The sequence below is a fragment of the Rosa rugosa genome, chromosome 1 (assembly GCF_958449725.1).
Source record: "Rosa rugosa chromosome 1, drRosRugo1.1, whole genome shotgun sequence".
NCBI classification, from domain to species: domain Eukaryota; kingdom Viridiplantae; phylum Streptophyta; class Magnoliopsida; order Rosales; family Rosaceae; genus Rosa; species Rosa rugosa.
Genome location: NC_084820.1, coordinates 38,587,508 through 38,602,733, shown reverse-complemented (window position 1 = coordinate 38,602,733; position 15,226 = coordinate 38,587,508). Strand labels below are relative to the sequence as shown.

Below are 15,226 nucleotides of genomic sequence, written 5' to 3'. Positions count from 1 at the left end.
GAATCACAAACCGTAAAATTTCTCAGAAACTAGACACATGGGGCTTTCCGTGCATATAAGGTACAGCTCCTAATTCCATCCGAGTAGTTCCCAGTAATTCAGAGAAGTTAGGTGTTCTGCACAACAGTTTCTGTGTTATTTATATAATATTTTTTGTTTGCAGGCTTTTACGCGCCGGGCCTAACTGGATTTTGGCGGGCCGGGCCGGGTTTCAAACCCCTAAACCAAGCCCGGACCTCTACCCACCGGGCCGGGCCTATGGCGGGCTTTTTGACGGTCTGGGTCGGGCTTTTGGCCCTCCGGGCCGGCGGGCCTCCATCGGCCCACTTGATCCGCGGGCTTTTTGATGAGGCCTAAAGAGTAAGAAGCTTACCACCCAGGATAGTTTTAAACTTCTTTGGGGAGGGGGTACATCCTCCATTCCTGCTTCTTTTCTTGTAAACCTTAGGTTCCATCTACACAGCTTCAGTAGGAGGAATGCATTTTAGAACAACTTCCATGGAGGCTGATCCCGAGACCTCCACCTCATCTATATTCGTCGTTGGCTGCAGTATCTCACCCTCAGCCATACATTGCACGGTACCAGTAGAAGAGTCCAAACCTGAAATCGTCCCTCCTTTCTTCAAATGACAGGCTTCTTTTTCTTTAATAAAGAAGGAGAAGATAAAGGTAAATCACGACTAGCTTGGGTCGAGAAAGAGAAAGAACCACCAGCAGTAGAGGGGCCACCAAAGTGTAGAACCCTAGGAGTAGAGATTGCAGCATTAGGGTCCTCACACTTGGTCCCAGAATGAGTAATTAGGCCACATTGAGAGCATCTACCCTTGAGGTGTTCAAACTGAAATTTCAAAATAGGCTCAACTCCTTCAGCCAAGAAAATTCTACGTTCAAAGAGAATGGGTTTGGAGATATCATGTAAGAAGAAGATTCGAATAACTCCTTTCCGGAATTCTTTCTTATCATAATTCAGAAAACCTCCCAAAAGGTTCCAAATGAGAGTAAAGTTATCAGGTTCCTCATACAGCGGCGGGATGCCCGAAACCTGAACATGTTTCACCGAAACCTCAGCAATAGGTAGAACGTACTCCATCGTACTCCTCCAGACAAACCGGAGCACGATCAAAACGCCAAACTCCTCCTCTAAGAACCTTATTCCTGTCTCGGATTGATTCAAAAGAGAACAAAAAAAGATTATCCTCCCTTTCCTGTACCCTAAAGTCTTTTTCCACCATCCATGTTCGGAGGAAGTGAGATTTGAAGGCAGCAGAGTCCACAGGTTTGCGAGTAAGAGGTTTTCCAAGGAGAAAAGATTGGGAGGGGACTTACGCACAGGGCCTCCACCCATCTTTCCAAAGTCCGGGGCTTTACCACCCTCAGCAAGAGCCAAGGAGGCAGCGAAGCTAGCAGTGACGACATCAATGGAAGCCATGAATGAGGAAGAAAAGTGATGGATCTGGTCTGGTAGGGGAGAGCGGCAAAGTTGCCGTGCTAGGGTTTTGGGAGAGGAACTAGGGTGAGATAAAATCTTGTACTAATTTATTTTTTCCAAATAATTTATTTTGTCAGCATCACACGTTGCAAATTGATATAAACGTGTTACTCATATTTCATCTGATCTAGAGGGCAATGCAGTCGTATAATGCTAATTGAGCTCATTTTCATTGGGTCTAATTTTTAAATTTGGTGCATATCTTTGTAAGATTTGAGGATATCCTTCATTCCTTTTTTTTTAAAATTTTTTTTGGGTAAGATATCTCCTACTCTTTACCTTCGTGCAATACGTGCTTTTTATTGAAAATGTAATAGATAGTCTGCTCTCTTTTGTTTTGCAGTAGTCAAGATTGAATGAATAGCATATCTCGAGCATATCTAACATCTAAGGTTTGCCACACTTTCATTCAATTGTTTAGAATAATAAACACACAAAGAACGGGAACCCCAGAACGGGAAATTCTATAGTACCTGCATGTATGTGATACACTCATTTACAGATTTGACAACAATTTTGTTGTCATTGTGGTAAATAGAGTTATTTTTTAGGTAATTTTAGTTCTATTACAGGTAATTACTCCACCTACGATATTTTTACAAGTTTATGAACAAATTGTTATCGATGTGGTAATTTGGTTCAATTATATGTAAATGTGTAAAACAAATGTGATAACTTTGTTGTCAATGTTGTAAATTTGGTTCAACTAAATTGTAATTTTGGTTACAAAAAGGAATAATATTTTTGTTATTTTTCCTTTTTGCTATACGTTACAGAGTAAAGGAATCGAAAAACCAACAAAGCTAAACCGATTATGATCAGTTCGGTTTCTGATCAGTTTTGGTCTCTGAAAGTGGCAAACCAAACCGATCTAAAGAGGTCAGTTCCAGTTTTGGTTCCAAGATTTTTAGTACGGAACCAACCGTAACCGAAGCCTAGATGTTGGAGTCCTGAAGGTTAACTCCCCCGCCTTCGTCCCAAAAGGAAATGGGTCGTTCTAGCGTCCGTACTACCCGACAAATGCTGTTTTATGAACCAATTACTAATGGCAACGAAGATAGGTACGTTGGAGGTAAGGGAAGAATATAAATGAAAAAAAGTTGGATTATGGAGGAGATAGATCATGGAGATGGTGGTAGAGATGAATTAGAAAGATAAGAAAGTTTCCATGAAGACCTAGATCTAAGAGTTAGGGAGAGGGGGAAGAAACGAGGCTAGAGAGAAGTATCTCCTTCTCTCATTAGTGAATAGTGTCTTCAAAGTCAATTATTTATACTCTCAAACTTTTGATTTCATCACATGTATCTATATACTTTCCAATTAATGTATGTTGGCCGATTTAGTCTGTTAACATGCTACTATGTGGGTTTCTTTGTTAAACTTGCCATATCATTTTGTCTTATACATTTGTCACTCCTTCCTCTTGTCACGTCTACAAGAAGATTAATCCCCGAAGCAATGCGCGCTGCTGCACTGACTTCAACTCTTTGGCTACCTATCTTGTACACCACAAACTGTAAGTTATTTTTCAAAAATAAAATTCTAGGTATAATTGCAGAGAATAATCAGAGCTTTTCAAATGTTAATTTCTAGCTTCGGCTGTATAATTTCCCAGTTACTAGGTTTGTGGTTAATGATAGCTAAATTTAAAAGCTATTGATTTTCCTTATTCTCTTGCAAATATGTCAATCGTAGTATAGAGAAATAAGGGTCTCCCGCAGAGGATTAAGTTAAACTAAGTGCTTCAACAAAAGTCACAAAAACGTGACTGCAGTTCCTACTGAACAGCAGTCAAAAGACAAACTACGAATCTAACCAAAACAACCCAAATATGAAAATTTACAGCGACGTACTAGACACACAAGGCGGTCCAGCACACAAAATTTGGTGAATTTAGGAGTTGATTTGCTATGGAAATAAAATACTGAAAAACAGATAACAGAAAGAAAAACGAAATTGAAGCAGATTTGAAGTTGGTTGATATCAAGATAATCAAACTAGCTAGGAAGGAAGTATCCACCCCCAACAATCACACACAACACACTTTGCCCAATTTGCTACCAATTAACTTAGTTGAAGACGCTCAGATTGGCTCGGTACGCTTGAACACAACCTATTACCCTTTCTTACTTTGTACGCTAGGCAAGAAGTGCTCTACACCTAGACTATTCCCAAGCAATGCAACCTAAAGGTACGTTTATTAAATTAAACATGCAGAGATCATTAAGTTTGAAAAGAGTTTGAGCAATCACTAGGCATCGCAAATAACTTAGAGCCTTGCTAAACCTAGGGTTTTGTTTACTTGCTAGTGAAAACTACCAATTACTTCTCTAGATAATTTGAGGAATCCAACTATTGATCCAGACATCAAACAATGAAAGTATTAGAACCGTAGCATGCATACTAAGTAGGCCTCCAAAGCACACAAACATAGAATTCATCAATGAGAAATCGGTAAACAAAACCTCAACTTTATTAATTGGAAAACAAATTGAATGTCAAAGCATGTTATGGATCATGTCTAGGGGCTTCAACTGCCCCCTAACTACTGGAAATTTAGTTACACATAATGGAAATCAAAAACACAAAGGAGTTCATGGAGGAAGAAGACAACAAAAATCAAAAAATTGGAAAATACGGATCAGCGATCGATCTCTGGCGTACCACTACAGGAAAACCAGTTATTCACGGCGTGCGAAATATGCCGTAAATGACTTTTTACGGCGTGCAAAAACAGGCCCTTAAAGACCGCGCCGTAAAATGACATTTTAAATTAACGGCGTGCATTCTGCACGTCGTAAATAAACAAAAAACACGCCGTAAAAAATAATTCACGGCATGCAATGCACGCCTTAAAATATTATCACGGCGCTCATTGCACGCCGGAAAATATTATTCACGGTGTGCAAATGCACCCCGTAAAATGTTCTTTTATAATAAAAAAAAAATATATATTTCAATTCAATTTCTTCCACTCATATTTAAAAGAATCTGATTTTTATATATATTTAAAAAAGATATTCAATTACATACATTGCTTTAAAAGCATCGCATTTGAAATTTATGGCTAAACCAATACAAGAAAGAACTTAAAATCATAAAAAGTGGTATATAACAGTCCTCCATGAATTTCATGCACAAATGAGCTGCTCCAGAATGAACTTGCTTCAAACTCTTTGGAGACTTTGTGCCCCAACATCCTTTCTCAAAGGAGCTGGTAATTGCCTTGACTATGTCCATTGCTTGGATTCACCTGGGATCATAGTTGTCATTAGGAAGCTTGGATAGATGCAGACATAGGAATGACAGAACAAGAAATGAGGAGGAAGATAAGGAACATCGTTTTGATCGTGAAAAAAAGCTCACTTACTGCCCACATAAAAAAGAGATGATAGTTACAATACGGGGGACATGAGAACAGACTACAAATGGATTGTATAAGAAAGAAAAATCAACCATAGAATGAATATGCCAATTATATATAAATGACTTGTCTGAGCAAAAGAGAACTTGTAAGAATGATGCAGTATATGTAGGAAGAGAATGGATCATTAATAATAGTCACAGTTTGAAATCTCTCACCTATCAACTACTAATGAGGTAGCACCGTAGCACAGCCAGATGCAAAAGATGTGAGAACCTGGCATCATGAACATCCCAGTCACTAGCAATCGCAAAGGCAAGAAAAATAACAGATTGTGCAAGTAATTTATGTTCTACAAGTTAGAATCAAGGGGATGAGAAGAACAAGGGGCATACAACATTCTTCAAAGTCCAAGAGTACACTAATTCAGTTTTTAATTTATGTAGTCGATCAGGTCCTAATTCAGTTTTGTCACAAAAGTAATTTAAATGAGGTTTTTGAATCAAATTGGTATTCACAATTGTAAGCTAATGTTAAAAGATCACCTTTCCCTCTGTTGTTGGGAGTTAAAAGATGGGTCTGCAAGCTCTTTAGGATCAACCAATAGGCAGTCTCTGAAACAAATAGCCAGCAGTTAAATATCTGATCTGTACCCCAATGAGAAAAGCTTAGAATTAAGATACTAACCTCCATATGATCCCCACGATATCCTAAAGCTTAAGATCCTATGTATAATACACAAAAGCAATATACAACTCCAAAAAATATCAAGTTTATGAGACACATATACTAATAAACACACCAAAATGCCAAACAATAACTTATGGCTGCCTTGACATCCTCATAAGAAAAACTCTTCTCAAGTCAATGAGTTAAGTTTACAATACCAGTAAGCTTTCCATCGAGTTCATGTAACAGAACCTACAATGTAAACCAACTAAAACCATGAAAGAGGAAGCTATGGTTAGAGCAGCCAAGAGTTAAATCAGAAAAAGTTTAAAAGCTGCAAAGATCAATCAGAAATTCAGAACATACGAAAAATCTCATACTATTAACTAGAGGGGAAGAAAACCTAAAACAGATGGAAGAGAGGTCAAAACTATACAACTTAAAGCAAGGGCTCTGCTTAACCTGCATGTACAGAAAGATAATAATGTCATGAACAGAACACAAAAGAACATAACAAACAAATGATGGGATAGATGCTAGCAAGTACCAGGGGAGCTGTATTAATTGAAAAGCATGCAGAAGTAACATGACAAGCTAGTTGAAGAGTTATAATATTGAGATAGTCATGGTCATAAGATGTAATCTCTAGCTCTTAAAATATGCTTTATAATTTGGTACTCAAAATAACACGACAAGCTAGTTGTTGATAAACACAAGAGGACCTATCTGTGCAATGTCAATGGCAAACAAGTCAGAGCACAAGCTAGTAAAGAACAACAATTCTCACCAAGTCATATCTCACTTCAAATCAAACTTGCAAATAATACATTGAAATTAATAGATTATTATAAAGAAGGAACTAGCTGATACAGTCCAAATGCAACTAAAGCAATTAACAAGACAAACAATTTTGTTCTTTTAAAGTTTTACTAGTTATTTTTCTGGGAGAAAGAAGCATCTGGTTCCATTGCCAACCTCTTCCATTCCAGAGCTTTCTTCTTCATCTCTTTCCCTTCTTCTTAACTACACACAATTTTGCATCTGAATCAATCAAGTCATCGATTAGAATACAAGTGAAAGGCCAAAAATTCCCTCACCTTGTCCGACTGAACTGAACGATGTCCCCCTATTGCCGCTCGAATCGAACTGTGTCCCGTCCCGGTGTAATGTACTGAATTCAAACATAATTGCAATCAATCCCAATCCAAAAGAACAAATAAGCGCAAATTCAATAAGCACAAACCCTAGCCTCCTATCACCTCAAGCTTGGGATATAGTGAGGAGTTCCTTCTTCAATCCCTGCTTTCCGATCTCCTTCTCCTTGCCGACCTTGAGAACCGAGCCGTCACCGGCCTTATGCCCTTGATGCTTTTGCGGAAGACCTTACGATGTCGATCTGCGCCTCCATTAATCTCGAAGATCTGGAATCAAAAAACAAAATCGAAGAGTTAAAGAGACGAAATAGGGCTGGAATTTGAAAATTTGAAACCTAATTGAAAAGAGATTGCGAACTAGAAATTGGATTTGTCTCAGAGTGAGAGAGATGGGAGAGACCTCTGAGACCGACTCTCTTTTCGCAGGGAGAGACCTCTGAGAACAAAAATCACGGGGGGAGTTTTTAAGTTTTAACTCAATTTTTTGCGGCCTCGAAGCGAAAACAATGACCGCGTGCAGCAAGAGCACACAGCAAAAGAATCAAATATTCACGACGAACGGCTAAAACGCGTTGTTAGACGAGAAAATTTTTCTCATTCACGACGTGCACTAAAATAACGCCGTAAAAATCTCTTATTTATGGCTTGCATTTTTGCACGCGGTAAATTTCACGTCGTAAAAGCTCTAATTTCCTGTAGTGCGTGCAGCGATCGATCGTTTCTGGCAAGGTTGTAGTTCTTCTTTTTCTCAAACTCTTGTGCGTCTCTCTTTTTCGTATGTGAGATCCCCTTTTTCTTCAACGTCCAAGGAGAGATTTTATTCAGTTTGTAACTCTTTCCTTTTTTTCTTTTCGGACTCTAACTCCTTGATTAATGTTTTGATTGATTCAGGATTCATTGACATCCTTCTATCCAATAGGAGCAGCCAAGAGAATTAATTGCTGAATATCTTTTCCTTCATATTGCCTTAAGCTTCCTTGAGTCATCAAGAGTCCACAATTCTCCATCAATTGCACATATCTCCTTCCTTTTGCTCTTATTTCTTTCCTTACTTCGGAAAACCTAATAAACATAAAAACAACTAAATTAACCAGAAAATAAGATAAACTAATAAAGTAAATATGAGAATTAACAACATTATTATCGCATAATTATGCTCCTATCAGTTAACTTAGTGGTTTAGTTTCAAGAAGCTAATTTACAACGGAAAATTCTACAATGTGTTAACGTATGACATGCATACAATTGCCTTAAAAGTGGTAAAATGAGTCCTCAAAATAGTAATATTAGTCCTCAAAGTGGTAACATGAGTCCTTAAAGTGGTAAATTTTCTTAGTTACCACATGAGTCCTCAAAATAGTAATATTAGTCCTCAAAGTGGTAACATGAGTCCTTAAAGTGGTAAATTTTCTTAGTTACCACACTACAAGAAAATGACTCTTTTACCGCGCACATTTTACGGCGTGCATTAGCATGCTGTAATAGGTATATATTTACGGCGCATTTTCATGCAGGCCGTTAATACCCTTTCTGATATGGTCTTTTACGGCGTGCATCTAATGCACGCCGTTAATGTCATTTTCATTTGGTCTTTTATGGCATGCATAGATACACGCCGTAATAGTGTTATCTTTTACAGCGTGCAAGAATAGTGTGCCGTTAATGTATTTTTCAATATGGTCTTTTACGACATGCATTGATGTGTGCCGTAAAAGTAAAAGGCGCAAATTTTTTTATTTCCCTCCATCTCTTCCCACTACACATTTCATTTTTATTTTTTTCATTTCATAACACAAAAACTGCTCTCTCTCTCCCTGACAGAGACCTCAATTTTCACCATCTCTTCCTTCCACGTCTCTTCCCACAGCCAAGTCGCCGTTCACTGGATTTGCTCCACCGCCGAGTCGCTGGCCGCGTACCTCCCACCACCATCATGTTCTCTGCTCCTCTCATCGAAATGTCATGGATCGATTGAGCTACGAATTAAAGAACATTGAAGTGGTTGCCGCTCTTTGAGATTGGGGCCACCTGTTTCAGGGTCTTGAAGTTTCTGAAACCCTTTTGGAAAAAGTTGAGAACTTTGGCCTGCTCATTTGCTATCTGGTTTTCTTCTCTGGCCAAATCAAGGTACAATTTTTTTCACTTATTGTTTCAGTTTTCATCTTCTGCTTGATCTATTTAGGGTTTTTCAATTGTGGGAAGGTTTCTTGTCTGCTTGGTTTGCCTAGTTTGTTGGTTTGACTGCTTGTTTGACCGTATGTACCTACATTTGAGGTTTTATTTTGATCAATCTTGATTGTTCTTAGCTTTAGTGAGACTTTAGTTGGAGATTGTTTCGATTCGGGGAATCAAATCCCATTCTGGGTCTATTGAGTTGTGTTCAAATTTTGAGTTTTCTGCATTTATGATCAAGCCCAGATAGATAGTTTAGAGAAAAAGTTTATATTTTTTTGTTAAGTTTGAAGTTGAATATGTGCTTGGGTTTGAATTTTGAATGGTTGTTGTTTTTGTCTATGATGAAAAGAACACATCACATCAGAAAATGCTGCAGATACCACTCAAATTACCATCTGCTGTAAGCAAAAAAGAAGAAGTTGAAGATAGAGAGAAGAGTGATAGTAGAAGAAGCAAATCAAATGGGCAATCGGTGCAGCGTAGTTTGCTAAGGACACCATCATTGCCACCGTGTTTAGGGACGCCAGACCTCAGCTCTGTTTGCCCAAAAGACTGAAATTCATGATTGAGAGAAAGAGAGAAGAAAGAAGCACAAGAATAAAGCAGAGAAAAGGAAGAGGGGGACGAGAAGCAATCAAAATCGGTAATTTTTGGTTTTTTTTTTTTTCCAGAATCGCAATTTTCCCAATTTTTTTTCCCTTTTGAGTTTTTGGGTTTCCTGTGTTTGCATGGTTTTTGGGATCATTGGAAAATCACAATTGTCAGATAATTGAATCTGAAAACTTCTCAAATGGGAACTTTTCAGATTTTACCATGATCATTTCTCAATTGAATTAGATAATTGAATCTGTATGTTTGTGTCTATATATACATGTACTGCTTTTCCTTCCTTGACAGAGATTTTCCTATCCTTCAATTTGGATCATGTTTGTGTCATATATACTGAGGTTAAGATTATGAATTAGTAACTATTGTTCTATCAATATCCGAGCTTCTGAGGAGAAAGTACTTGATGAATGCGGTGTTGATTTGAGTTCCTTTCGCTCATAAATGAGATTCTGGTATTTTTCAACCAAGCCGTTTCTTTGGATCATGCACATTCCATGTTATTATTGTTTATTGTCTAATAAATGATTTTGTTTTATTGCCTAATGCTTTGGGTAGAAGCAAAATGAAATCTCTTCTGCAAGTAGTTTACTGAAACCAGTGCTCAATTATGAAAACGAAAACAACCCTAAATGCTAGGAGGAAATGTTGCAAGGAACTCTTTTGGAAAGTAAAAAATAATTGGACCACATTCTATCTTTATGATTGCTGCTATTTTTATAAGTTCAGTAGTTAGATAATTTATACCATATTGAAGAGGCTTTGTTATCTCTTTCTGTCCGACCATTATGTCGGTTTTGAAGAATATTGTTGTAATGCACTCTTATTGTCAAATAAACAAATAATACATTCATCCTCTCCACAATAATTTTTTATGTGGCTCTTTCCAGTGACATTTTAGCTCACCATTATTAGAAAAGATGTTGGACAGAAGCAAGAAATACCATAACATGACTGTCATCTTGCTTCATTAGTTTTGGATATTAATTCGGTGTTATGCGTTTCTGTTTTCTTATAACACATACTTGATGGATATTTACTAATTTGAATGTTGGCTTCTGTTCTCGGATGCATAGCATATTTGTATTAACTTCGTAAACTTGGTACATTCAGTTTGATACTTGGAAAAAATAAGCGTAATTTTCTGCCCTTCAGGTCTGGATAGGCAAAGAATTCTTTCTGCATTCCTTGCCTTGGTCAGATTGAGGGAAAGCATGTTGGCATAGGTCGGCTTTGGGTTTAGTATGTCCAAGAGGTGTGTTATCTTCTGTATCGTTTTATAGTAGGATTTACTATTGTTTAAAATACCATATCCTTAACGGTTGGAACAACTTAACAAGTAGTTGATATTACTTCTAATGTTCATGTCAGGGATTCAAGGGAGGTTCCATTGAAATCAAACTTCTTCTGTTTCTTTCTGGATAAAGGTCTTTGCTTCCTTAAACTAAGTTAGTTCAGTTAAAATTTGCATATAAGTTAACTCATAGTAGCAGCCACATAAAGGCTATTATCAAAATTCACATATTTTGATTAATTCATATGCAAATTTTATCTCCAATGTGTTTAAATATTTAATTGTATCCATTTTTGGTGTTGGAGATGCAATTTTTTAATGTCATCATTGTCATGAGTTATTCTGGCAAAAATATGGACATACCAATCATTGTCTATGCATTATTCTAAAAATTTTCACCAATTTAACTCATATGTTCTTTGTCATTCATTAAAATCATTGCTGTTACGGTAATGGATTGATTTTTTGTCTTGATTTTGGTGAAAAATTTTGGTGATGCAGGGGTTTATGATTGTTAGATTGGGTTTGTCATGAACAAGGAGAAGGAAGGTGATTTTTGGAATTGCATTGAGGAAAGCACGAGAGCTGCAGGTAAGATACTGTTTCCTACATTATGTCCCCTGTTTTGGTTTCTGAAATTGCTCTAATTTCCATATGAGTCGGACCTCGCTTAAAGTATTCAAGAGATAGTGCAAGAGATGTTTCCCCTGTTTTGGTTTTTGATCATAGTTACTGATTTGGCAAAGCCTATCCGAGGCAGGAAGTAGGAGATGGTTATGATTTGGAGTTAGGAGCTGTAATTGACTAATGAAATTGGAATTCTAATATGAGTTAGGAGCTATGGCCGGATACTAGCTCTCTCTTTTAGTGTTTGTTGGTTTATTTTGTGTTTTTAAGTCATTGATTGTTTTCAGAAAAGTTGTGCTGAAATATTAGGTAATTGAACTTGTTACTGTTAGTGAAAAATTGACATCTTCATATATATGTTTAACTCAGATGGTCATTTGCTATTAGATGGTTTACTGAGTACTTGCTTCTGTTTATTATTAACTGTGTTTTACATTCATAACAGGGACTTCCAGATTTTGAGGTTTATATTAACATGCCCTACTGATGATAAAGTGCTCAAAGTGATGGTCGATTGAGAGAATCTACATTTGGATAGTTAGATGTTCAAAAGATGATGCAGTATATTTTGTAATATGCTATATTCTTAACATAAGTTTAAACTCAAGTTGGTTAGAAATTGTACTTAGTCTGTAGTAGATTGGATATGACAAGTTTGTTAAAACCCTATCTATTATCTATGATATATATGTTGATTCACCTATACTAGCTTTGAGATTATTATTCTTGCTTAGGATTTACAAAATGAAATGTTAGTTGACCATTTTTGGATTATGAGCAGCCACGAAACCATAAATTTTCTTAGTTACCACATAAGTCCTCAAAATAGTAACATTAGTCCTCAAAGTGGTAACATGAGTCCTTAAAGTGGTAAATTTTCTTAGTTTACCATATGAGTCCTCAAAATAGTAATATTAGTCCTCAAAGTGGTAACATGAGTCCTTAAAGTGGTAAAAATAGTTGATGTATGAGAAATGTTAACATACCATAATTCTAGTCATGTCTCCGAGTTGAGGGTACGTAATTAAAGACAATATCTGTACCGTCCTAACTCCCACGTAACCTGGAACTGGAACATGACAAATGAGCAAAAAGCCCACCATTGTTCTAAAGAGTAGCAACACAAAAAAGAAAAAGGAAAAAAGAATGCATGCCAAAGTGTGACAAGTAACTTATATTGATTATTGTGATTATACTACTAAATAAAGGGGTAAAGTTATGGTATGTTAACATTTCTCATACATCAACTATTTTTACCACTTTAAAGACTCATGTTATCACTTTGAGGACTAATATTACTATTGTGAGGACTCATATGGTAAACTAAGAAAATTTACCACTTTAAGGACTCATGTTACCACTTTGAGGACTAATATTACTATTTTGAGGACTCATGTGGTAACTAAGAAAATTTACCACTTTAAGGACTCATGTTACCACTTTGAGGATTAATATTACTATTTTGAGGACTCATTTTACCACTTTTAAGGCAATTGTATGCATGTCATACGTTAACACATTGTAGAATTTTTCCTAAATAATGTACTGTTTTATAAAGTAGCTAGCTGATATTTATCTTAAGCTCATGAATGATTCTGTTCACAAAAAGAAAAGGTAAAAAAAAGGTTTTATGAATGAATCCCAATTTTATAATTTGAAAACAATCTTATTGTTTATGCTCTGCCAGTTACACAAGTAGGAGCTCAGTTATCAAGGATAAACCTCAATGAGAGATCTTAGACCCAAAATGGGAGTTATCTTATAGTCACTGAAACCTGCATCAGAAAAGAGCTGAGCCCATTCTTTTTCATTCCTTTCTTTTCCGGTGGTCATCGTCATCATCATCATGTCGAAGAACAGTTGTGTCTCAATTGATTCGTCATCTCCTTTCTGGTTTTCCACATTCATATCTATGATAATCACCTTGCCTTTCTTCTTATTACTTGTTATTGCCTCTTTACATCGCTCAAGTATTTTCACAGATTCTTCATCACTCCAGTCATGCAATATCCACTGCTTATCAAACATAGCAACCAATTGTGAAGATAAAAACTGTCTGCAAGACTTATATGCCAGTTGTTGGGTATATACAGTTAGACGTTATATAATTAATCGTTTTTCATTACCTAGTGTTAAATTATATTTATGGTATGTTTTGGCAGTTTTACATTGGTTATAATTTACTAACGAAAATAAATGGATGTTAAACTTATTTCAGTGTTAGACTGATGTGTGAAATTGGACTACATACTTTTTAAGTTTGTCATACGTTAACACATTGTAGAATATCAGAACATGACTAAGATCAAAGAGTATTGCTGAGATTTACCTTTAAAATAATTGCATCTGCCGGAGGAACTGCCTCAAACATGTCCCCTCCAGCATATTTCAGGTTCTTACTTCCTTGCAGATCAGCCACCACATGTGGGAGATCAAGTACGGTGCAGTCAATTTCTGGGAATGCATCAACAATGGCCTTGGCCATTGTTCCTGTACCACCCCCAACATCAACTAATGATTTCAATCCCTCGAATACCCCCTTGCACTCTTTAAGTAACACGCTGGTCACCAAACGAGTATCACTAGCCATGGCATCATTGAAAAAGTTGGCAAGAATTGGCTCCTGGGTGCTGTAGTCCCAAAATGTCATCCCATATGCCGTGTTAAATGGCGTAGGGTCATTATTTTGGAACCAAGTGCTCATATAATGCCATGGTTTTGTGAAGATAGGGTTGAGCATAGCCATTAGAAATGGTGTTATACTGAAGGGGTGATCCTTAAGGAGGAGCTGAGAAGCGTCAGTAAGTATATAACCTTCTTCCTCATCCAGTTTAGTCAGCTTTTTTTTTGCAAAGATGCCGGAGTGGACCAATATACGCATGAGGCGGTAAACACTAGGGATTTTTGTTGGGTGAATTGGTAATGCAGATGTGAGCTCAGAAAGAGTTATTGGGCGGCCATGTTTTTTGATGATATCTGGTATACCTAGTTCAATTGCAGATTTGAGGGTCATGGAGTTTATGAAGCTGAAAATGTGGTTCCATATGTGGGCTTGTGCTTGAAGAAGCTGGGTAGAATGCTCTTCACTCGCCCACTTATGGTTAAGGTGCTTAAAGCTATTCAGTCTTTCCATATTGATGATTGGCTGCTTTGTTTAAACTAATGAGAGCACTATATATATATATAGACTAGTGGAGTACTTGTGTAACTACTTTTCCTCGATCATTAATATGACGTAGGGGAGCATAAAGATTTGCTGCCAAACTTTGACTAGAAGGGGAGTATAGTCGTATACGGCTTCACTATTAGAGTTGCATTGTTAGTTTCAAATAGGTTTTATTTTATTTTATTTATTTATTTATTTATTTTGAATAGAAATTGATATCATTAGAATCAATAGCCCGACATTCAGCCAATGACTAGAGTCTAACTGCACTTACAAAAAGATAGCCAACAAGAAAATCAGGAACCCTAATCTAAGCAAAGCAAACTCATTACAGGTCACTGATAAGCTCGCTATAATTAGCAAACTTATAGACAAAGAAACTCCAAAGTCTTCTAGGGAAAAATCATATTCTAACCTCCCATTAGCCAATCACGCAATTGTGGTATCAATAGAAAGTCACTTCCTAGCCAACAAATAGGAGCAACTCCTTATCCATAAGCCGCTTGAACGCTAATCTTGTTCCAGATAATTACCAACTCCTACAGAAGTTACGATCCGAAACAATTGGTCCTGGACCATAAGCCAACCTAAAAGCCCAAGAAAGTCCACACTCTTAGGCTAGGCCCTCCTTTCATCACTAAGTGACAAATGAGGGTGGCACACTCTTAGGTAAATAATCAAG

The 15,226-nt window shown here is 37.0% G+C and overlaps 1 protein-coding gene and 2 long non-coding RNA genes across 4 annotated transcripts; 1 reads left to right on the top strand and 2 right to left on the bottom strand.

Annotated features, from left to right (window-relative positions):
* Positions 1-5,193: 5,193 nt before the first annotated feature.
* On the bottom strand, positions 5,194-6,895 carry LOC133740049 (uncharacterized). Its single transcript, XR_009860995.1, has 3 exons — positions 6,782-6,895; positions 6,620-6,693; positions 5,194-6,545 (listed from the first exon to the last, which is right to left on the bottom strand). It is a non-coding gene; the product is annotated as an uncharacterized LOC133740049 (long non-coding RNA).
* A 1,579-nt stretch (positions 6,896-8,474) lies between these two features.
* On the top strand, positions 8,475-12,077 carry LOC133736864 (uncharacterized). Of its 2 annotated transcripts, none has more exons than XR_009859762.1 (6): positions 8,475-8,803; positions 9,228-9,494; positions 10,613-10,712; positions 10,829-10,884; positions 11,253-11,342; positions 11,824-12,077. It is a non-coding gene; the product is annotated as an uncharacterized LOC133736864 (long non-coding RNA). The 2 variants fall into 2 exon arrangements; XR_009859760.1 differs by having other exon boundaries at positions 9,201-9,494.
* Positions 12,078-13,024: 947 nt separating this feature from the next.
* On the bottom strand, positions 13,025-14,518 carry LOC133736855 (probable O-methyltransferase 3). The gene is made up of 2 exons (XM_062164451.1): positions 13,708-14,518; positions 13,025-13,391 (listed from the first exon to the last, which is right to left on the bottom strand). The coding sequence occupies exons 1-2, from the start codon at positions 14,509-14,511 to the stop codon at positions 13,089-13,091; spliced, it is 1,107 nt and encodes a 368-aa protein (XP_062020435.1). The 5' UTR covers positions 14,512-14,518; the 3' UTR covers positions 13,025-13,088.
* Positions 14,519-15,226: the final 708 nt, after the last annotated feature.

Excerpts from the sequence above, each read along its gene's own strand:
- LOC133736855 (XM_062164451.1), bottom strand. The coding sequence starts at position 14,511 with ATGGAAAGACTGAATAGCTTTAAGCACCTTAACCATAAGTGGGCGAGT. Across the intron at positions 13,392-13,707 it reads CAGATGCAATTATTTTAAAG|TGGATATTGCATGACTGGAG; the intron begins GTAAATCTCAGC and ends TTTGATAAGCAG.